The sequence below is a fragment of the Cyprinodon tularosa genome, unplaced genomic scaffold (assembly GCF_016077235.1).
Source record: "Cyprinodon tularosa strain WSP-4 unplaced genomic scaffold, ASM1607723v1 ctg228, whole genome shotgun sequence".
Taxonomy (NCBI): domain Eukaryota; kingdom Metazoa; phylum Chordata; class Actinopteri; order Cyprinodontiformes; family Cyprinodontidae; genus Cyprinodon; species Cyprinodon tularosa.
The window spans coordinates 1,711,300-1,735,565 of NW_024038851.1; the positions used below are offsets into that span (position 1 = coordinate 1,711,300).

At 42.3% G+C, this 24,266-nt stretch overlaps 1 protein-coding gene across 1 annotated transcript; it reads right to left on the reverse strand.

Annotated features, from left to right (window-relative positions):
• Positions 1–777: 777 nt before the first annotated feature.
• Positions 778–23,766, reverse strand: f8 (coagulation factor VIII, procoagulant component). Its single transcript, XM_038286540.1, has 27 exons — positions 23,557–23,766; positions 23,334–23,434; positions 19,007–19,129; positions 17,913–18,125; positions 17,572–17,754; positions 17,370–17,473; positions 17,064–17,184; positions 16,735–16,993; positions 16,484–16,649; positions 16,325–16,406; positions 13,992–14,209; positions 13,758–13,902; positions 13,458–13,667; positions 10,911–11,590; positions 10,675–10,817; positions 7,946–8,111; positions 7,515–7,745; positions 7,210–7,438; positions 6,943–7,125; positions 6,574–6,690; positions 6,129–6,200; positions 5,854–5,939; positions 5,582–5,737; positions 5,341–5,485; positions 5,102–5,250; positions 2,477–2,659; positions 778–1,306 (listed from the first exon to the last, which is right to left on the reverse strand). Exons 1-27 carry the CDS (start codon positions 23,712–23,714, stop codon positions 1,127–1,129), a joined length of 4,803 nt encoding a protein of 1,600 aa, XP_038142468.1. The 5' UTR covers positions 23,715–23,766; the 3' UTR covers positions 778–1,126.
• Positions 23,767–24,266: the final 500 nt, after the last annotated feature.

A 24,266-nucleotide genomic window follows, 5' to 3' on the forward strand; every position in this document is an offset into this window, starting at 1 on the left:
ACTGAAAAATATATATACACTAAAAATATATATACACAAAAATATATACACTAAAATAGCCTTTTAATTTTAGTAACATTGCACTGGCACCACTTATTTAGTCTGAGCTCATTTGTACAAATACATCCAACACTTTTTTCAGACGTGTTAAATGAGGGAAGGGTCAAAGGTTATCAATATATTTTAGTGTTTAAATGTGTAACTGTCCTGCTCTTGTTGTTGCTCCTGCTTTCGCACACTGAACGCCAGCACAGAAGCAGATATCTAATCACATCTCAGCGCCACTGCCTTCGTTTTCCTCTGATTCATCTGATTCTTGTGTCCCAACCATGATGTGTCTGCCGATGAATACAGATGCTGCTTTTGTTTTTGAGAGCAGGTAGTGTGTCCAGTCAGATAAACGCTCCTTTCTGCTCTCAACCTCCAAACTAAACACCCCCCTTCGCCTGACTGGAAACTTCCTGACTGATAAGGAGGTGATAAATTTTGGTCAGGACTTATGGTCCAAACACTCAAACACTTCATGTTGATCCAAACGCTTCCCTTCTACTCTTCTCACCAAATCATTTTGTCAGTAAAAATACTTTTACTTCCTGTGAGCAACAGAACTGCATCGTTTAACCTGTAGCAGAACAATGGTAGAGCTTAACCATTGCAGGATTTCTGCCAGGAATGCACTTTAGGACTGAAAAAGAGGGTTTCTGGCCTTAAGACACCTAATGAAAGGGTGAAATTTTACTCGTGAGGAAAAACAAAAGGAAAAAATAGAAAACTCTGTGAAGTTCATAGTTTAATACCTCAAATAAAACAGAAAAATACAGCTTTTTTTAAATGATACACAACTACTTAAACAGTCTACAGCAATGAAGTCTGAAATATTTACACCTGCTTACATTCAAAAGGTTACCAGCATAGAAATGTTTAAGCTTTCCTAAAAGATTTACTTCTATATAGTCTTAATATAACTATGCCCTTCATCATACATCACAGCAGCAACAATAAAACAAGTGAAAATGTAAACAATGTTTTGGCTACAGGAAAAAAAAAACAGCTACAGCCATAACTTAAGTGCACTACATAGCTCATTCTCCAAAGAAATAAAACAGGTGGGGTTAAATCTGCCCGGCTACGGCGTGTTGGTCCTCTGCCGTCCGACCCCCTGCTGTGTGTCGCAGCCCAACACCTCCAGGCGGAGGGCGATGTCATTAACCCAGCCCCGTGGGTGGATACGAAGGTAGTGGGCGAACAAAGGAGGCTCGAAAACCGTTAAAGCTTCCTCGTCTGGATCGTCGTTGCCTGTGAAGATCTGCAGCGGAAGGGGAATAGCAAGAAGCCAGGAAGCAGCACAGAAAGATGGCATTTATCATGTCAGCACATACAGTTCCTTAGAAATGCATTTATATCAGTAAGGTTCTCACATTGTTTCCCATTCTTTTGTATTCAGTCCTTTTGAGTCAATACTTTGTACCACCTGGCTTTTATGGTTTGTGGGTTTAGTCACTGTTTGCTAATTCTTTCTAGAGGAATGGTGAGGTCCTTCCACTGATTCTCAGTTAGATCCAGTTATGGCCTTCTGAGACATGGGGTCCCAAACTGCAGACTTCTAGGTCTTATCATCCTGCAACTTCTAGGTGCATCTCTTCCCAGAAAATAACTGAATCTAACAGCTGATTTCACAGCATGTAATTCAGCGCAGCAGAGTTTTGGTGAAGAGCCACTTATAGGATCCAGGTGTGCTGGGGGGGGATTCTTCTAAAGGTTACAGGATGATAGCTCTGCAGGACTGGACCTAAAGCAATGGATTATGTTGTTTAGGGTTGTCTTCCAGGTGGACAGTGAGCAAACCCTAAGTCACTTTCTTACAGTTTCTAATAAGATTTTACTAAAGGTATTACTCCCAACAGAGTATCACTTCTCCATAGCTGTCTCTTTGACCAACCAACTTACTGATCAGTGATTGATGTTAGTAGGAGTTTTAGGGCAAAGGGCGACGAATTATATGTTAACTCCACTTTTTAATTTCTATTTAAAAACATTAAAACTATGTTTAACTATTCTTCCACTTTTCATTCATCAACATATTTGTCTATCATAATAGATTCCAATAAAATATACATTTATGATTGTAAAATTGTAAATTGTGAGAAGGTTCGAGATCTCTTAATACTTTTGCAAGGCATCATTTATTAAATACATTTTAAAGACCACAGCGTCCGGAAGTATTCAAGATTTCTCTATCTGAAAGCTATTTACAGATGATGAATGTTTTCCTAATTTCGTCCACTTGGTATGCATATAAAATGCTTTGATGGTTGACTCATCTACCAGAAGGAAACTTTGAACAACATCTGAGCTCTGAATCACTGAATAAATGGAAAAGCTGTGCTGCCTCCTGAAGTTCTGCTGAAGTTCTGCAAAAGGGTTTTGACTGCAATGTGAAGACAAATAAAAACCATTTATGAGTTTTTCTGCGTACCCTTTCTCTCTGAGAGCTCTTCTCCAGCACGCTGCTCCAGGAATGTCCATCCTGACTGAATGTGACTGAAAACTCCGTCACCATCATCTGGGTCAGCATCGAACGTGCGCCTTGAGTGATGACACCTGTGACCCGTTTGATCTTCCCCAAATCCACCTGCAGCCACTCATGGGGGTTGTTATTCTGAGAAAAGCAAGATATCAGAAACATCTTTAGACTTTAGAAAGAAATACCTCACTTTTTCACTGTAAAAGGGATTTATACCTTTACAGATTTTATCTGCTTTTTCTCCACATTAAGTTTTCCCTGAGTGACCAGCTTATCGTAATCACTTAACATCTAAAGCCTCTGGAGGTCTCATTTGTCTTTGTATAGGTCAGACTTCCACACTGAAATGGCCTAGTCAAAGTCTGGCCTCTAATCTGATTGTGATGCAGTAGCATTATCATTGCGGGGAGTGGTGGCCTAGTGATTAGGGCATAGAGATTGTAATCCTGAGGTTCTGAGTTTGAGCCCCGCTCCCACAGACTGCCACTCTGGGTCTCTGAGCAGTAACCTTAACCCTGTACTGCTCCCCGGGCGCCACACAATGGCAGCCCACTGCTCCCCAAGAGGATGGGTTAAACGCAGAGGTACATTTCTCCAATGTGAGATCAATAAAGTTCAATAATTAATTATTATGTTTAATGTTGGAAAAGCACTCTCTAAATTTTTTATTTAGTTCCAAATTGGTCAGGATTGACATATATTTTAATATAGTAAATAATCACTTAAAAAATATCTGTATTTGATTAATTATAAGGATTATAAAATCCAGATATGAGTCAAGAAAGGAAACCAACATATCAATGTTACCTTAACCTTAGAAGATGAGAATAACAAACCGAAACTAAGAAAAAAATAACATGTTTTCACCAATGTTCCATTCATTTCACAGCACTGGATGTGGAAACAGCTTGTGGGCAACTGTTACAAATTCAGTTCCCTAAACCTGAATTCTTGAAATTCTTTTGGTTTTATGCAACATTGTGTGATTTGTCCAGGCACTGGCAGTTATCTGAGAACAGCCCAAAGCTGGCACAGGCAGCTTGACCTCTGTTGTTCTCGGGTGCCACAGGAAAACATGTACAGCAGCTCAACAATCTGCCACGAGGATAGGTCACACGGCTGCCGTTCGGCTCTGGAAAGTGTTAAAATGATAAGCTGAAGAGGGGAGGAAGGAGAAACCTGAGCCAATCGTGATAATGAGAGTGCAAAGGGAGAAAGGTTAATAGTCCGTACTTTGAGTGTCACTTTTCTCTTGCTACTGAGACCAAAACGCACTGCCAATGGGCAAATTAGAAAAGGTTATTTAGGGACAGATGTATTTAGTGACTTTTAATAATATCTTCATACTCGTAAATAAGAAAATATGAAAAACAAATAAAAAGCTAAATTTTGAATAAAAAGGGGGGGGAAAGCACTGAATGTTGGAAAAACTGTAAATTATATCTCCGTCTTACGTTTACATATGATCACCATGTTTACATTTTATCACTGCTACAGTTAAAGAAATGGAAATGTATTGAAAGCTGCACTGAATGGAATTCAGTGCAGCTTACAATATTTAGACCTAGACAACGTTTGTCTAGGTCTAAATATTGTATTTCTTAGGTAGTAAAGTAAAATATGGCTGGGATCTGTTTTGCTTTGTGAGCATCCAATTGAAAAATGAAACAAGCTTTTATCAACCAAAATGTATGCTTTTCTTATGTTTGAACCTTCAGGTTTGTCATACAGCAAACCAACCAGAGGAACAGACTGGATGTAGAAAACTGAGCTATCGGAGCTCAACAAAGCAGCTCAGGTGAGCATTTATGCATACAATGTAAAACTAATTAAGTCAGGCTGACTAGAATTGTTGTTCTGTAAATTGCTCCCAATCGTTTAAATGTGATTATAAGGGAGTTACTCAGAGGAGCTCCAGTTTTATAAATACAGGTTCATAATATGATTTTATTTTGTATTTATTCCAGGCAACATATTCATGTAGTTTTTTTTTTTTAGATGGAAAGAGTAAAATTATAAAAATGAAATGCTCAAATTAAAAGATTAAGTAGAACAGTCTTATCTCAGTAATTGTATGTTCCACTTTTGGACAATCATCAGTACTTTTGACTGAGAGGAGTACTCATTGTACGAAAAAATGCCCAAAGGAGAAGACAAGTCAAAAAGGGTTGGTTTAATTGGCCTATATTTCTTTACCTTTTCTTGAAATAAACCTGTCTTGTAAAATGTTATTTTGTTGTGATAAAAAGTTCCCTCTAAGTTTATCTATAGCTCATCAAACTGCGATATTCTTCCGTAAATGCTATTTTTTTTTTATATGAATTTTCATCTCTTTTTGGTATATATGGGAACAAATGTTGTATTTCTCTAAAAAACTCCAAAGCATGATAGCCACTGCCTGTTTAGATGAATCCATGTCTCAGAATTGCATCTAAAAGGTGCAGGAAAGTGACTCTGGTGAAGAATAGTTGGTTTAGATCAAAGCATATCTATGTTTTAAAATGATCTAATCAAACTCCAGGCTAAATCAAAGCGATAATCTGGGAGGAAACAATGTATGACACAATGTGAGCACACCTTTGGTCTCCAGGCGTTGGCTCCGCCGCTCTGGTGGAGGCGAGCCAGGCTGGGTCTCCAGCTTCTCGTGAAAGACCAATAGAACGAAGAGGCATTTAAGCTGCTGTCTGGAATCAACCCCTTCTCAAGACCCAGAGGCAAAGAGCAACCTAGTCACACACAAGCATACAAAACATACACTCTGAGTCATTTTCATCAGAAACCCCCCACCAAAAAAACTTGGATTACTTCAAACTCACTGTTAAGATCACATCCAAGCAGCTCCAGCCTTAGAGCCGGTTTCTGCTTATAGCCGTGTGGATGAATCCTGACGTAGCGAGCCACAAACGGTGGAGAGAAGCTGTTGTCCTTCACCTTAGTGCTGTCCAGGTTGCCACGAAATATCTGCAACACAGTGATACACAGGACAGCTCAGACTAAAGGGATCGGGAGGATTAGCACAGCGCTGCTATGCCACTGCTGCTCCATCTGTGGACACACCTTTTTGGAATTTGAGCTGTTTCCTCTGTAAGTTGTCCAGGTCTCTCGGTCGATGCTGTAGGAGACACTAAAGATGGCCGTGTAGTGGTCCCTGAGCTTTGAGCTCACCCCCTGAGTCTGTATACCATGCAGCAGGGTGGGCCTCAGCAGATCAACCTGAAAACATACATGACTTTAGATGCAACGTTTTCCATCAATAACCAACAATAATGCTCTGATAGAATGAGATCGTTTGAGACTAAAATGGCTTAGTGCTTCAGATATAGTCTCACCTGAAGCCATGATCTGGTGCCTTTTCCCATCCAGGCGTTGTAGTAACCAGTCATATCGAGCCTGGCCAGCTTTGGCTCCCAGTTACCTGGACACAGAAATATAAACACAACCTTAATCCATCTCTCCGCCTGTCATTTCCCGATGTTTGTGTTTCATAAAGCTATGGTATTTCCTTAGATTTACAGAGTATCAAGGTAATTATTCTTAGGGTACAGTCTCATAAAAATCACTTGCCCCACTGGACACAAATGAAAACAAAGCCAGTGTGCTTTACCGCTGTGATCTGATGCAGTAATCTGGGAGTCTTCGATCCGCCCTGATTTCATTCCCTGAGGTAAGACACATCCTGTGTATCAGAGCATCAACATAAATGTTCAGTAAATGATGTCAGTGTTCTTAAAATATAGATACATCTAAATCAAATGACATTGTGCAGTGCTTAAAATTCAATTTTAGAAATGTGTTTCAAGGGTTTGACCTTTTTGTAACAAATTAAACCTCAGATAATGTCAAAAAAAATGAAATTCTGAAACAAAAATGACATCAGCTTAAGAATCCTTTTGGTTGTATTTGAGTATTGTTAAGTCTTTTTCGTATTAACAAACATTTCCCCAGTTGTTACTGAATCCATTTCCACCAAGAACCAGTCATAGACCATTTCAAAAGCATCAATCTTCTGGGTCTGACCATCGGAGTCAGGGTGACGGGTGTAGACCTACGTGGATCATAGACCAAGAGTTTGGCTCTCATCCCAGCCAGCTGGTAGTCTCCGATAGTGCACTCCACCAGCCATGTCCCCACAGTGGGGGGTCTCATCTCCACCGTCCCAAAAACACCTTCAGGAATTAAACCACAGCAGTGAGACAGAATGTAATAAAAGAAATAGTCTATATTAAAAGGAAATATTCACCAGAAGGTATAAGAAAGAAATTATATTATATGTTGAACTTAATATTGCAATGTTTTTGGCTATATATTTATTTTATTAACATTAAAATAGATAAATATATGCAAAGCAAATGTATTTGTGTTGGAAGCATAGAATTTTCATCCATCCATCCATCCATCCAAGAATAGTGTTTTTTTACCAGGAAAAAGGCTGAAGACCCCCATTCGGTGTTCTTGTGTAGCGTGGACAGTGAAAGGCAGACCGTGGAAGTGGACTGCATGGTACTCTCTGTCACCTCCGACGTTTAGAAGGTGCCATCTCACTGGCTGATGCTGGGCCACAATCAAACCAGGTAGAGTCTCGGCCACATAACCATTTATTGCTGAGGGGAAGCATGCATCTCCTCTGTTAGTGGACACCTCAGCAAACAGTAAAAGCAGACATCATAAGAAACACAATCAGTCACCTGCAAACTTATTGCTAGTGTGGTACCATGGATCCTCTGTGTTGGCCTGACAGGGGGGAGCGCAGTACCTCAGCAGATTCTCTTCATGGTACCAGCTTTTAGTTTCATCAAAGGTGTGGAAGAGCAGGGAGAAGTCCTGGATACCTGGCTGGGTGTTGATGTTATTCTGCAGGGTTGCAGGCTTACAGATCACAAGTGGACCGATCAGACCAGAATGAATGTCCCTTTCCTAAAGAAAACAAAGAAATGAAGTAAGGATGTTTGCCTCAGGAAGCAGCTTTTAAATTTTCAAGACAACAGCAGACCTTGTCCACAGTGGAGTAGTAGGCTCCAGTCTTGCAGTCAAACTCCGGATCTGAGGGTCCTTGTTTCTTGTTTATTTTCCAGTAATAAACCTGAGTCTTTCCAGGAGGAACAGGTTCTCCAGGAACAGCAGGAGGCCCGTTGTTTTGTATGAGGCCAGCCTGTTGGTTTCGGTCATATACCCCATGAAGATGAAGAGAGTAGGGCCTGTTTGCATTGTTTTTAAAGGTAATCTGAGTGAGGAGCAGACATAGAAGGAGACCTTAGGTTCTTCACAATCAGAGGTAGTTATCCTCCTGTCAGAACAGAAGTATTATTTCTATCTTAGGTTCATGTGGTCTGGACTAAATGCAAAGTTAATATGGTAAATAAACAAAAGAGAAGAACAAAATACATTTTCTGTGCTTCTTCCCTTATATAGGAGGAAACTCACTGTGAGGAGATCATAGACTTCAGTTCTGATAACAGGTCCCATGATTCCCAAGTGTTCTTGAAGCTCTCCTCGATAGACTGGCTGCTTGAAGGTTTTATCCGTGTAAGCACGATAAACCACCTTCTTATATTCTGGAAGAAATTTTCTCATCCCCCTTCGCATCTCCCTGATGAGAGGAAAATAAAGCAGTCAGTGTTGCTGTTCCAATAAGATAGAAGGATAATTTTTTCATTTTCGTATAGAGCTTCTGTTTAAATCAATAATCTTTGCAAAATATCCAAAGCTTGGTCAGATTGTGTTTAGCATTAGCAATGTGAGCAGCATTTTTCTAAGTAATGCAATGGGTTCCTAACCGGATTAGGGCTGGGTATTGTTCAAAAATTTTCGGTTCCGGTACCAATACCAATACCTTCACTTCGATACCGGTTCCTGAACGATACTTTTTTCGATACCAGTTTTATAATATCAATACGAAGAAAAAGAAAATTACACAACATAAAAAAGTACAAATCTTGAATTTTATTTTAAGCTCTGATTTTCCCATTTACATTTTTCCTCTTACATGCGCACTATTGGCATCAGTCTTAATAAAGTGAAGCCGCACTTTTGACCTGGGGGGCATTTTAAAGGGGTTCCACGACGCTCGCAACCAGTTCACAACAGATACACATGAACCCTGGCTGTAGGCGTGACCACCTGTGTATTTTTCCTGGATGACCCAATCACGTTAAGTGTTACAGCCAATCACCGAAACTTGACTACCGAAAGACGAGGCATGTTTCGATACTCTGTAGAACCGAAGCATTTCAGTCGGTACCATAAAAGAACCGAAGTTCGGTACCCAGCCCTAAACCGGATACTTTTCTGTGCTTTCACTCCGCAATTTTAGCACATGAATGTGCTTTGCTCTAAACCAGCGGTCTACAACTTTAACAACCTAAAGAGCTATTGTTGCACTTAGTCCAGGTAAAAAAAGACCGATATAGAGCTTAAAATGTTACACAACCTTTTCTGATTTTTTTTTATCTAAAAATTTCATTTTGAGCAATATCCATTTTTTAAATGGGTGCTTATGGATGTGAAATATTTGGCACAAAATCCTAATGACAGGAAAACTAAACATATGTATCTGTACATAAAAACTAATTTGTTATATGTCTTTTTCAACCATAATTATTAATTATTGTTAAGGGAGGTTGTGGAAGTTCCAAAGTGTCACTTAGAATAGGTCATTGTTTTGTCTGCTGGCAGTCAACTTCTGTGACGGTTTGGACTCTTGCTGTAATCATCCAACTTCCAACAGGTTGTGAAAACCTACACTTGCTTTCCTGAGGTAACAGTAGCTTCAGGGAGGCTCGTGTAGTGGGCTGGTGTAGACGGAAAAATGCCAGGGTCAAAAAACGTTCTCAGTCCGAGCCTGGGTTCAGGTACAGTCTCTTCTGATTAGAGCACCTTCTTCCAGGTCAGCTGAGGCCCATACTGTACATGGCTTATGGGAATCTGTAAACTATACTTTCCTTTGTTTTTGAAAAAAGGCCATTATTTAAAGGTATAGCGGAGGATTTTTGTGGATATATTTTAAAAACACCCAGTGACACCCTGCTCCCTCAATGAGGGCAGCACATCCTCCACTGCCTCTTTTAGCTCTGCAAGAAGAACACTAATAATACACCTAAAAAAAAATGCACATGCACAACCCTGTACTCGCTTCAGAGAGGGAACGCCCATTAAACGCGTGTGCAACTTGCAACTTTTCCACTTTGTCAAACTCACTACTGGGGACGAGCATGTGGGACGGCCTCACATAAACATATCACAAAAATGAGTGACAATTAGGAGATCCACTTATTTTGATGATCCATGTGCAAAAAGAAAACCCTCCATTATACCTCTAAACAAATTCTACTAACCCTGGATGTTGACATCCACAAATCTATCGCTAACGAACCTCTGAACTCTTTGGAGAGCAGCTGCATTTACAATGGGATTATTTTACAGATTAGGCGATAATAGTCAGGGAATTTTGGTTGTAGCTTTAAATAAATCTGGTGTAGGGGTTAATCACAAAATACAAATTAATATTTGTTTCTGTCCCCATTCAGATGGATGGACTGCTAAAAAATTTTAGTCACAAAGAAAAATCCAACAATTAGTGAGAGAAATTAGAAGGAGAAAACAATTAATCATAAACATTTGCTATATTGTTTATGTCGGAGCTCCCTGATCCCAACTAATGAATTCAGGTCTCCTATATTTTTGCAATCAACAAAGGTCAGACTGGTTCTATAGACATTTGTGAAAATGTAATGTTCTCAGAAGCTCATTAAAGTCTGGCATGTTAAAGTGATAGGATGCCAAAAATCTTCTGACTACTAACTGCCCCACATTGGTAGCAGATGCACTGTTGGGCAAATGGCTTGAAACCAAACATTTGGAAATCTTCCTGAAAGAGCGCAAGATGTTGCGGTTCATCAGCATCAACTTAACCCAATGGGCAAAGAAAGGGATGTTACTCAAGTTCAAATCGGTGTAAAGGCAGGTGAGCAAGTATTTTTCATTTTCCAAAATGATGACCAGCTGGCATAAAATATCCAAAGGAAGATAACCCAATATTCAAAATGGGAGTCATTATTTTAAAATGTTAAATTACTGTAAAGAAAAAGAAAACTACACAATGCTAAGAATGGAATTTGATTCTTAAAGCTTGTAAACAACAAGTTCATTCCCACCTGGGCTTAATGAGCTGGTATGGTGTTTTGATGCCATAATCCCAGGTGATTTCCTCTGCAGCGATGTAGTAGTGACGGGGTCTTGTTTCTCCAGAGCGGGGGCCGTATAACTCTGTGCCAAATGTTTCTGATGAAGCATTCCCCTATATAAACAGTTTACAGAATTTACAGCACTGTAGCAGGTGTTTAGATGTTTGGGAATCCTCCTGAATAAAACAAATACTAGAAACCCATACCTCACTGTTGTAGTTGTTGTAGTCATCATAGTCTAAGGATAGATTGACCTCTGTTGTGTTGCCATCAGTTAAGTTGTAGTCAACGTCCAACATATCATCTAAAAGACTCTCAGAATCAGAATAGATGTAGTTTTCACTCATGTCCTCTTTTGGAGAGATTGTGTTTCCAGGTGGGATCTTTTCTCCCGTTGATGCTTTGGCGTTTAGGGAGATGTCGTTGTTTTGTGTCCAGTTCCCACCTGCCTCTCGTTTCTGCCTCCCACCTCTGTTGTCTTTTGCTTGGTTCTGATTTTCAGGAGCTTTCCAACTCCCGTCTCTCTCTACTTTCGCCAGGATATCTTCTGGGATCCCTTCGTCTGTAGAAACTTGTTCTCTTTTCACCGACGCCACTGGCACTCTCCTTAGTTTACAAAGGGCCTCCTTATCTCTGACCAAAGTCACATTTTGGTCACTGGTGTTGTTGACGGCAGAGTTCCTGCACTCCCGAACCAACACTGTGCCATTTTCAGGTCTCAAGCCCCTTGGCTGATCTATCCTGTCCACATACTCAGAGATATCTTCATAAGTCAAGTCATTGTCGACCAGAGAATACGTTACATCGTTGCAGGGACGGACAGTGTAACGGATGCTCATTCCCCGGCTCCTGAGGTTGCTGTCGAAGGCACTTATCTCCCACTCACCTGCAAAAAGGAAGTTAAGGTTTACTGCCATGCACCTTTTCACATTGTCTGGGACCACTTATTTCCATTTTCTACAAAAATCCTTGATTGCAAACTGCTTGTTGTATTGAAATCTATTGGGGTTACATTGAAGAAAAATGATCACTATCTGTGGCCTGCGTATATTTTGTGATAACTATTTTGTTTTCCATAGCAAACAATCTTTACACCCTGAAGCTTTTGATCAGGGCATACTGATCGGTCCAGTCAAAGTTCAGACTTAAATCCAAAAGAGAAAGTCTTGCCAGATGATTATAGGTGCTCATCATCCAGTCCGACTAAACTTGGGCTGCTTTGTATAGAGTATATAAAATGTTTTTTTACTTTTAATGGCAAAAACGCTGGCATACTATGGATAAGTTATGGATACGTTTTGTATAAGCTATGAGCACGCTGAAGCGCGCTGGCACACGTCGACATACGTCAAGTACGTATGCCAGCGTATGCACATATGTTGACCATAAGGTACAGGTAAGTTATCTGATCGTTCACATATGTTAAGTTTAAGTTACTAATAAGTTGTGGTGTCTAACTTATCCAAAATCTATGAGTAACGTGTGCATAACTTATGCGTAACTTATCGAAGAATTTATCTCCAATGCATATCAACGTATTTGATGTGTTTCAGACGACTGCTGAACGTGTTTTTCTGACTTACAGCTACTGTATAATGGCTTATTTGCAGTGTTTTGGTATAAAAGGGGGTTCACACGAGAAAACCATCTGTACTCCTCCAGACTTCATCCCATCATAGGATGAGCCTGAAGGTTAGTGTGATGGATCCTCCCTGCGTTCATCTCGACGACCTACAAACTTTTTAACAGACACGATGTTGAATTTGCTGCCACTGCAAACCCTCTTTCTTTCTTTCTTTTTTTTTTTCTTTTTATTCATTCATTTAATTAGGGGGCGGGCAGTAAACAACAGCTGGGTTAATACCCCGATCAAAGAAATCTTTTTATGCAGACCGGGCGCCTCAGGAGGGCGGCTTTAACTGATGCTTCGTAATGTGCGTGAAATAATGCTTGTGCATCATTTCATGGGCATTACGCTGCCGTGCTTTATGCATAAGTTAGGCTGTTTTTGGACATAAGTACTGGACTCACGAATACGCTCTGTATATGCCCCAAATTGAAAAAATACATAGAAAGCTCAGCGTATGCTAGCTTTTTAGAAGATTCTGGGACTTTTAGACATACCCTTGCTAAACCGGCAAGGTGTGATAGGGGCCCTTTAACTACATTCAGGTTTGTTGCCATACGTGAAACAAATGTGGAAAAGTGGAAGTAGTAGAAACTGCTGTGTAAACTGATCCCTTGCCATCTAAATCATGTTGTTTAACACGTCCTATAATTAGAAGCCTTGTGTTGGAGCTGGACAGCATGTGAATGGACTTGAGATGTACAGCAACACTTTAAATACAAACTGCAAATTATTTGGTTCTTACAAAGATAAAAAAAACTTTATTCAGAAGTTAGATATTTTATCTTGTTTTAAGACATCATTGCTAATTTTAAGTGTTGCCTATACTTACTTTTAAAACTAAGAATCTTAAATCAAATCTCGCAAACTAATATTATCTTGCTGCATCGTCAGATAATTTAATTTTATTTGAGCAGCCTTTCCCCTAGATTTCTTTTTCTTGATTTTTGACACTCCTTTTTTGCAGGGCATTTCCAATACATTTCTAACCAAGCTAGTGTCTCTGTCCACTTACCTATCACAATGATTAAATTAGTCCATAATTACTTGACGTTTCAGCTCTGAACCTTAAAACAATGAGCTACGGTGCTAAAAGCTGAGTGTAAATGTGAGCGTTTTTCCTCACCGATCACCTCTGTCTCCATGGGAATAGTAACAGCCGTCATGGGGAAGAGGGTAAGGACAGACTGGTAGAGGCCTTGGTACTGAAACAGGTTTCCCGTAAAATATACGGAGAGGAACTCGCTCCTGGTTCCCACGTTGGCCACATGCCAGAGAGAGACATCCGTCTGACACATGACAAACTGACGCTTGCTAAACATGATGCCGTTTATACCTGAAGGACGAGAGTCATCCACATCACATATTTGTTTCCTTATGATGAAAATATAGAATAAAAATACAAATGGAAGCGTAGTGTACTCACTATAGATGACGTTGGACTTGTAGAACTCTGGGTCGCTGGTGTTGTAGGAGCTTAGAACTGACCTCTGCATGTTTTCCTTAAAGTACCAACTTCTGTTCTCATCAAACACAGTAAATATCAGACTCTGCTTCTTGTCTCCACTTTGCTGCAAGTATAGAGCAAGCATAAACAAGGTTATATCCAAGAGTGCACATTAGGGATCCAATAGGCCTGAAGCTTAATGAGTTATCTCACCAGATTTCCTCTGGTGCCGATGGCGTTGGACTTGCAGATGAGCAGGGTACCCACCAACCCAGAGGCCAGGTCCTGCTCTGGGGAGATGGTGCTTTGATACAGCTGAGTCAGACACTGGGGGTCTCCTTCCAAGGGTCCGTCATCAGAGGTAATCTTCCAGATGTAGACAAATGTCTTGTTGGGAGGAATTCCCAATGAGCGCAGGTCATGCACAGCAGCTGTTTAGAGAGATTTGAGCAGATTGTGATGGAGTTGGTGTAAAAAACTGATAAAAGCGATCTCTGGGGGTTTATACTGTACTAGTATAGCTATAGATTCTCTTACAGTTTTTTTTTATTATCTGAAAGCTGTGTTTGCAGTTTAAGCAAAATTGGTTTAATTTAACAAGCTTTTTACAATTCAGTGTGTAGTAGGGAAGGGAATTTATTATATTGTTATCATGATACATTTTGTCATGATAAGAATTTTGATTTATTGTCTAAATGATAAATTGGAATCAATGATGTTTTAAAAAAGTGGAAATTTTATTTTCTTTTTTTGTTGTTTTCCATTGGGGCATTGACAAATTGGAAGAGTATGATTAAATACGTTCACTGTGGGACGATTAGTGATATAAATGTTGCAGTTCTTTATGTAACTTGTTGTTGACTGTTTTAAATCTGTACAGTTTTCAGCAGCTGTATTTGTGGGCCTATGATTGCTTTGACATGCAGTCACAACCATACAGTTACCTGAGAAAGACCTTAAAGAAGTTATGATCATTTTTTTTATCCTCATTTTTATTGTTATCAGATTGAAAGTCCATATCGCCCAGCCTGCAACCTTTTAATAAAACAAAAGTGATTAAACTATTTAAATATACACTATAGGAAATCTGTTGCCATTTATTTGTATTTTTTGGTTTTGAAATGAAGAAAAAACATAAGATGTGCAGATTTTCTCCTATAGGATGTCGATGTTTGTGGAAAACAATTTTGAAAAAAGAAACTTTTCAATATAACAAAAAAAAAAAAGATCTAAAAACAACATAAAAAATTGCAGTGGGCTGCCATTGTGTGGCGCCCGGGGAGCAATGTTGAGTTAAGGGTCTTGCTCAGAAACCCAGAGTGCAGGCTGTGGGAATTGAACCTGGTACTTGCAACCTTCTCAGGGCACAAGCGCATTGCTCTAAGCACTAGGCCAACACTACCCCACATAAGAGAACAGTATTGATAAAGTTGGTTAATAACGTTGGATCTTTATTATTTTAGTCACTATTCCGTAAAAATTCAAAAAATATCCACTGGACTTGGTTTTCAAGATTTGAAGATGCTTCGCCACCTCTCCAGGAAGCTTTCTCAATTCAAATGTCTGGATCCGCAGTGAGTTTGAGTCTTATATGGACAAGGCCTTGTATTGCTTGGAAACATGCAATGGTAACCGATGAATGGGTCGTTTAGTTCCATCGTTAGCCTGTAATATCTGAAACTGTCTATGATTCTAGGGGTCGGTCGTTAAAGGGGGGATTGCCATTAAGGGGGGGGGGATTGTCTCCTGTAATACCTGAAACCTGTCTATGATTGTTAAGGGTTGGTTGTGTAACCAAGCAATACAAGGCCTTGTCCATATAAGACTCAAACTCATTGCGGATCCAGACATTTGAATTGAGAAAGCTTCCTGGAGAGGTGGCGAAACGTCTTCAAATCTTGAAAACCAAGTCCAGTGGATATTTTTTGAATTTTTACGGAATGACTATGTCCTGGATGACTGAGAACCTTCATCAGCATTTAGTCACTATTAGGAGCCATTGTCCAAGGACCAAAGGCTGAAACATGTAGCTCTAGAGCTGCAGGTTGAGGCTACATGGATTAGAGCCGGTCAAGATTAAAGCACATTGAGACCCCCATTTTAGGGTGAATCTATGGCAGACTTTATACTTCTATGCAATCTTACTATGCAATTAAAAGATTGGTAATAATGTCAGCAACTAGATGTGCTAAATCTAGCAGCTGGAGGTAGACATACCCAGGAAGGTGGTTCTATAGAGTTTTGACTTTGAGGACCGCCTTATACAAATGCAAGTGTGTGGAATTATTTGAAAAGGTGCAAGAGTATCAATACCTTTGCAAATACAGCCATGTTCAATATAATTCAATTCAGAAATGCATTATTGATTCCAAAGAAAAATTAAATAAATTTTGATATGTCTCCACGGTGAGGTGCCACTCTGTGATTGCAGCATAATTACACCTCTTCCTGTTCCAACATAGCTGGCATCAGAAGTGAATTGACAAACACAGGATGAAGAAACCTTTTCCCCTCTTTAAATAAACCCCATATGCGTTTATGCTTACCATTAACATCGAATGGAAGGACCTTGGTAAGACCATTGGGGTAGATATTGAATGGGCGACTGGCTAAGTTTTTGAAAATAATCTGGAAAATAATCAAGAAGAAGCAGATAAACAGAAAATCCTAAATCCAGCAGCTGGTCAGACATCTTAGTTACTCACATAGATTTTATCGTTGACTCTTCCTTTCAAAATGGGACCCAGCAGTGACTCAGAGGGATTTTTCTTCTCAGTAAAGAATTCATCAGTGTATTCCACAAACATAACCTTTTTATATGTGTATCCATGGTGGTGTGGAGATGGAGGCAAATTTCTGGACTGCAACTCACTGATAAAAAGAAAAGTAAGGGAATCAGTTAGTTAGTCACCCTTTATTTATCGTATTTTCCTGGCTGTTTCTAAATTTTCCTCACCTGTCTGTGGGATTCAGGTGAGGAGCATAGTTCCAGGTGACTTCCTCAGCAGCAATAAAATGCCTCCATATGCCGGACTGCTGTCCTCCGCCAGATCTGGCCTGCAATTGTGGTCCCTTAGGTAGAAACTGAATTGCATTGTAACTAAACCCGTCTTCTTCATCACCTCCGTCGTAATCATCATCTGTTTTGACATGTCGCAGATCCTTGGGGACGGGATCGGGGCATTTCTCCACCGTGAACAGCGCATTCATGCCATCTGTGAGATGGATATTGGTTAATGCCAGTTGAGCAGTTGTATCTAATATGTATATATCTTTCTTTGTTACCATAGCGATGCGCATGGATCTGACAGCTGATGAGGAACCGGCCTATAGTTGCAGGTCTCATTTCTGCAGTGACGAAAGTCATTGGAGTCACTTCCACTGTGACTTTACGATGGTTTAGCACCTGGATATAAGCGAACACCAGAGGGTCAAATTTATTACACTTCACAAAACAACAATTTCATGATTTGGGAATTAGTATCTATTATTTTAGGATTCAAAATGTCTGACCAAATGCTGAGCAGCTCTTTTCTAGACTCTTCCCAATGGAAGAGTGCTAAAAATTCCTGTGGTGAAGTCCTTGCTTACCTGCAGCGTGTGATCCTGGAAGCGGAGGGAATGGATCTCGGGCGTAGTGCCTAACCCAATCATATGCCAAAACACCGGATCATAGCCTTGACACACTGTTAAACCTGAGTATGGAGAATTAGCAGCAAAAATAGAAAAATGAAGCCAAATTCCTGTGCAGAACGTATTAAGAACAACCCTGAGCAAAAACCCATCTGTTCACCAGATAAAGTGGAGTTGACATATCCATTGATGGTGTGATATTCCTTCCTGCCATCGCTTCTTCTAAACTTCTCCCTGCTCATCCTCTCCCCCACTTCTCCATACCAGCTTTTGGTCTCATCAAATACAGCAAACAGAAGGACAAATGCTTGGAATTTCCTCTGGCCGTCCTCTGTAAACGCACCTGGAGAAGCATTGAATGTTAAAAAAATTATCTGGTTATGAGTAAATATTATAAAAGGAACACATGTATGTATGAGCTTTATTCAAATTTGCTCTGTTTAAATTTGCTGGTTTCAGGTATGAGGAGTGTTCAATGGTGTTTAGCAGCAGCTCACTGACTCGGTTTGCAGATGAGAAGGGCTCCGATGAGTCCAGAATTCATGTCACGGACCGTGTCCACTTGGGAGGAGTAGGAGTATGTGAGGCAGTCCGGGTCACTGATGGTCGGGCCATCGTTGGGGCTGATGTCCCAGATATACTTATAATATCCACCGGGTGGGACTGCATCATCCTCCTTCTCCTGGCCTGCTGTGGAGTCATCATAACCAGCTCCTGGAAAAAAGAGGACATACCATCTGTTTTCTGTTTGTTCAAGTGGTTGGTGAATGCTTAAGATAAAGAGAAACAGTGAGTAGAAATGGGAGGGAGAAATTAAAGTCATTTTCAAATCGATGACTCAGCAAAGACATTAATCAGATGATTTGATATTAAAAAAAGATGCGAAGAGACAGTATTCTTCCTTCATCTTCGTACTTTACAATCCATAATCATCTAACCCTGCCCGTTCCCCAATATTAACCTATTTACTCCTTTGTAACGTAAAATCAAAATTGGAATCAACCTGCAAGCTGCTTGAAACAAGTGACGGTTTGTGGCGTTTAGCAGCATAAAAACCTAATCCAGGACCACCTGTAAATGGGATTAGCCATGACCCGCCACATGTGGGTGCAAGATTCTCAGAAGAGCCAGAGCGATGAGCAGTTTGGCCCCGAACCCACAAAGGATCTGCACACATCAGATAATGGCGACCGTTGTTCTCTGTTATTTCTTAAGAATTGGAGGCTTCGCTGCAGATTTCTGCTCATTAAAGGTAATTTTTCATTGACTCCTAAAAATTACTATAAAATAACGTTTTTCAGTTGCTCTACAGTGACTCAGAATATAAAGTAATCCAACATACAAGTATTAACTCACAGGAAAAGCGGACCCCAGCTTGTAGCTATTTTTAGCTACTTTTTTCCATTTTCTCATCTGAACAGCAGCACAGTTGAATTAGACCTACCATGAGTCAACGATCTGAGTCAAGCTGTTGCTCATTATTTGAGCAGGGAGAGAGGAATACTGCTCAATATTTGCTTGACCTGTGTAGCAGTGTGTTGTCAAAAAACACTTGGGAAACAATGCTGAGGGCATCACAGCCTTTAGTTGCTCACCTTCAGACTGCTTCCAGTAGGTGATTCCCACAGGGCTGATGCTGTAAGGCTGAGATGCCAGGTTCTTGAAGTGGACCACCACTCTTTCACCAGCCTGGGCCACGATCACCGGGCCCTGAATACCTGCAATTAAAAAAATTCCTTAAACATGTGATGGATTTTTTATTTTATTTATTTATTTATTTTTTTTTTTTTCAAACAGATTCAAGTTTGCAATATTATTTATTTGGAAATGTGCCTATGGAGGAGGGGGAGGATGGGGGACTGGGCCACGTCTTGGAATGGATGAAACAATTATTTTATTGACTTATGTTTACTTTAAATACTTTTTTTTATTATGGAATGACTTTTTATACCTGAAGTCCAATTTTAATGCAGTGATTTAAACTGTTCTATATTAAAAAGCTTTTTTTTTTGTCTCTTTGAAATGACTTTTTTTGAACCCACCTTAACAACAGACCTATAACTGTTTTTTTAATACCTATATTGTAGATATATATATATTTTTCAAACTGTCCTTATATCAACATATCACACCACTGATATTACCTCTAATTTACACTGCGCAGAGAGAAGCTGTAATCATTTCATGAATTGCCACATTTAATGTTCCATCCTAATAGTGTGGTTACCTATTTTAATATATACAGGCCAGTAATTAATCTAATTTGTGTAATTGTGAATAGTAAATTTATCAATATAGCCAGTTCTTAATGCTGTGGATGTTCAATTCTCGTACTCGTACTCGTACTCGTACTCGTACTCGTCGTCTCCCGCTTTATCCGGAACCGGGTCGCGGGGGCAGCAGGCTAAGCAGAGACTCCCAGACTTCCCTCTCCGCAGACACCTCCTCCAGCTCTGTTGGGGGAAGCCCTAGGCGCTCCCAGGCCAGCCGAGAGACATAGTCTCTCCAGCGTGTCCTGGGTCGTCCCCTGGGCCTCCTCCCGGTGGGACATGCCTGGAACACCTCCCGAGGGAGGCGTCCAGGGGGCATCCGAAGAAGATGTCCGAGCCACCTCAACTGACTCCTCTCGATGTGGAGGAGAACCGGCTCTACACTGAGCCTCTCCCGAATGACCGAGCTCCTCACCCTATCTCTAAGGGAGAGCCCAGCCACCCTGCGGAGAAAGCTCATTTCAGCCGCTTGTATCCGGGATCTCGTTCTTTCGGTCATGATCCAAATTTCATGACCATAGGTGAGGGTAGGAACGTAGACCGACCGGTAAATTGAGAGCTTTGCCTTTTCGCTCAGCTCTCTCTTCACCAGGACAGACCGGTGCAGCGTCCGCATTATTGCAGCAGCCGCACCGATCCGTCTATCGATCTCCCGCTCCATTCTTCCCTCACTCGTGAACAGGACTCCAAGATACTTGAACTCCTCCACTTGAGGCAAGGACTCCCCTCCAACCCGAAGGGGACAAGCCACCTTTTTCCGGTCGAGAACCATGGCCTCGGATTTGGAGGAGCTGATTCTCATCCCGGCCGCTTCACACTCGGCTGCGAACCGCCCCAGCGCACGCTGTAGGTCTTGGCAGGAGGGAGCCAGCAGAACTACGTCATCCGCAAAAAGCAGGGACGAGATCCGCTGTTCCCCAAACCAGACCCCCTCCGGTCCTTGGCTGCACCTAGAAATCCTGTCCATAAAAGTTATGAACAGGACCGGTGACAGAGGGCAGCCCTGTCGGAGTCCAACATGCACCGGGAACAGGTCCGACTTAATGCCGGCAATGCGAACCAGACTCCTGCTCCGCTTGTACAGAGAACGGATGGCCCCTAATAAAGGGCCCCTGACTCCATACTCCTGGAGCACCCCCCACAGGGCAGCACGAGGGACACGGTCGAATGCCTTCTCCAAGTCCACAAAACACATGTGGACTGGTTGGGCAAACTCCCATGAACCCTCAAGCACCCTACAGAGGGTGTAGAGCTGGTCCACCGTTCCACGGCCAGGACGAAAACCACACTGCTCCTCCTGCAGCCGAGGTTCGACAATCAGCCGGACTCTCCTCTCCAGCACCCTGGCATAGGCCTTTCCGGGGAGGCTGAGAAGTGTGATTCCCCGATAGTTGGAACACACCCTCCGGTCCCCCTTCTTGTGGAGGGGAACCACCACCCCAGTCTGCCAATCCAGGGGAACTGTCCCCGACCTCCACGCGATGTTGAAGAGACGTGTCAACCATGACAGCCCGACAACATCCAGAGCTCTGAGATACTCAGGTCGGATCTCGTCCACCCCCGAAGCCTTGCCACCGTGGAGTTTTTTGACTACCTCGGTGACTTCAGCCTGGGTGATGGACGAACCCAGCCCCAAGCACCTCGTCTCTTCTTCCCCCACGGAAGGCATGTCTGTCGGGTTGAGGAGATCCTCAAAGTATTCCTTCCACCGCCCGACAATATCCTCCTTCAAGGTCAGCAGCTCCCCACACCCACTAAAAACAGTGTTAGTGAAGCACTGCTTTCCCCTCCGGAGGCGCCGGACGGTTTGCCAGAATCGCTTTGAGGCCAACCGATAGTCTTTTTCCATGGCCTCTCCAAACTCCTCCCAGGCCCGAGATTTTGCCTCTGCAACCGCCCGGGCCGCGACACGCTTGGCCTCACGGTACCTGCTTGCTGCTTCAGAAGTCCCACAAGCCAGCCAGGCTTGATAGGACTCCTTCTTCAGCTTGACGGCATCCCTTACTATCGGTGTCCACCACCGGGTTCGGGGATTGCCACCACGACAGGCACCGCAAACCTTACGGCCACAGCTACGGGCAGCCGCATCAACAATAGAGGCAGAGAACACAGCCCATTCGGACTCCATGTCTCCAACCTCCCTCGGAACCTGAGAGAAGCTCTCCCGGAGGTGGGAGTTGAACACGTCTCTGACCGAGGGCTCCACCAGACGTTCCCAGCAGACCCTCACTACACGTTTGGGCCTGCCGAGTCTTTCAGGCTTCCTCCTCTTCCAGCGTATCCAACTCACCACCAGGTGGTGGTCGGTGGACAGCTCCGCCCCTCTCTTCACCCGAGTGTCCAAGACATGCGGCCGAAGATCAGAAGATACGACTACAAAGTCGATCATCGACCTTCGGCCTAGGGTGTCCTGGTGCCAAGTGCACCGATGGACATCCTTATGCCTGAACATGGTGTTCATTATGGACAATCCGTGACTTGCACAGAAGTCCAATAATGAGACACCACTCGGGTTCAGAGCTGGGGGCCCGTTCCTCCCGATCACGCCCCTCCAGGTGTCACTGTCGTTTCCCACGTGGGCGTTGAAGTCTCCCAGCAGAATGATGGAATCCCCGGGAGGGGCGCTTTCTAACACCCTCCCCAGGGATGCTAAGAAGGCCTGGTACTCCGTACTGCCGTTCGGCCCATAGGCCGAAACAACTGTCAGAGTCCTCCCTCCAACCCGAAGGCGAAGGGAGGCGACCCTCTCGTCTACCGGGGTGAACTCCAACACGAGACGGCTGAGCTGGGGGGAGACAAGCAGCCCCACCCCCGCCCTCCGCCTCTCCTCGCGGGTAACTCCAGAGTAGAAGAGAGTCCAGCCTCTCTCAAGGAGCTGGGTTCCAGAGCCCTGGCTGTGCGTAGAGGAGAGCCCAACTATTTCTAGCTGGTATCGCTCCACCTCCCGCACAAGCTCGGGCTCCTTCCCCCCCAGTGAGGTGACATTCCACGTCCCCAGAGCTAGTTCAAGCGCCCGCGGATCAGGTCGCCGAGGTCTCCGCCTCTGCGCCTCTTCTATCTCACATTAAAAAGAAAATACTAACTTAAATCCAACTTAAATTAATTGCTCCAATTGGTAATTGAATCTTAACTTATCTTGACTTATTAGGTTTATAAGTTGAAAACTTAAATATTCCGTAAAAACCTGGATGACTGAAAACCTTCATCAGCATAAAACTCAAATATATTAAGTTGGGCAAACTTACTTCTATTACTTATTACCAATTGAAACAACTCATTTAAGTTGGAGCAGAATTTTCTTTATAGAGTGTAGAGCGACGTGACTTCTGTTTAATCAGCCTGGCTCAGGCAAAAATAGAACCAGGTGGAGTTCTGCTGTCCGTTCATCGCCTGCCGGAGCCTGAAGGTTCACACGGGCTGCGTGTTTACAGCGCAGCGGAGCCGGACCTGCAGCGCTGGCTACACCTGCTGTACACCTGAGGATAATTGTCCTACAGCTGCCACCATATTATTCACTCTCCCATCTATTAATTGCCTGTTTATTCATTTATTTATTTACAATGTGGCTGACAAATACAATACAACCATAAAGCAAATATGAATTAAATATGAGAATATGATCTAGAAAAAATGAAATTATATATGCACCTACCTGTCCAGGCTGGTCTCGGTCTGGGGATAGTGAATGTAGCATTTGTGTACTCCCTGTAGACTGCCTTGATGTATTTTTGAGTAATAGCTTTAAATCCCCCTCTGAAAAAAATATGATCAGAAAGTAGCAGAAAAAAAATATTTCTAAAGGCTAACTCTGTTTATGAGACTGACAGCAAGTTTAATAAAGCATCAAGGTCTGAGTTGCAGTGGGATATGTTTACCTTTGACCCGGTGCACGGTCCCCATCTGCCAGGTGGATGTAGTCCCAACCAATCTCTACTGCTGCTATGAAGTACTCTCTGACAGCCTCGGGGGGCCGCTGAGCCCCCCCGGCGGGGGGACAGAGCAGCAGCGGCAGCAGCAAAAGCAGAGTCCTCATCCTCTCTATGTGCGCACTTTCCAGTAACCCAGTGTCAAACAGTAGCTGGGTCCTGCTGCGCCTCCTCTGGGCTCAGATATTTAAAGGGAGGAGGAAGAGGAGGAGGAAGGAGACAGCAGAGGGAGGCTGAGACACGTGGGAGGCACATGGAAGATGACAGGGCACACTGACCATAATTTCTACACAAATTAATTGCAGACACATGTTTACATAAATGTGGAAAAGTGGAAAACTTCCCCAATTAAATTCACTAATTCAACTAATAAAATTCAAGACTTATATAATTTCTGTTCACACTCACTACCTGTCCCCCTCTTTGATCTGCCGCCCCATTTTTTCCTCTTTTGGGATCAACTTTCCATGTCTACGTGCAATAATTTTCCCAGAAGGAAACAGAATGAGTGATCAGCTGAAATACAAACCATTCTGACTGTCTCCTTTTTAGCAGATGCCACCACCAACCTCATGTCTGTTTCCATCAGCCTTTGCCTGTGTTCTTCTAACATAGTAGAAAACACACCTTTTCTATGATTAGATAAAAAAAAAAGATAA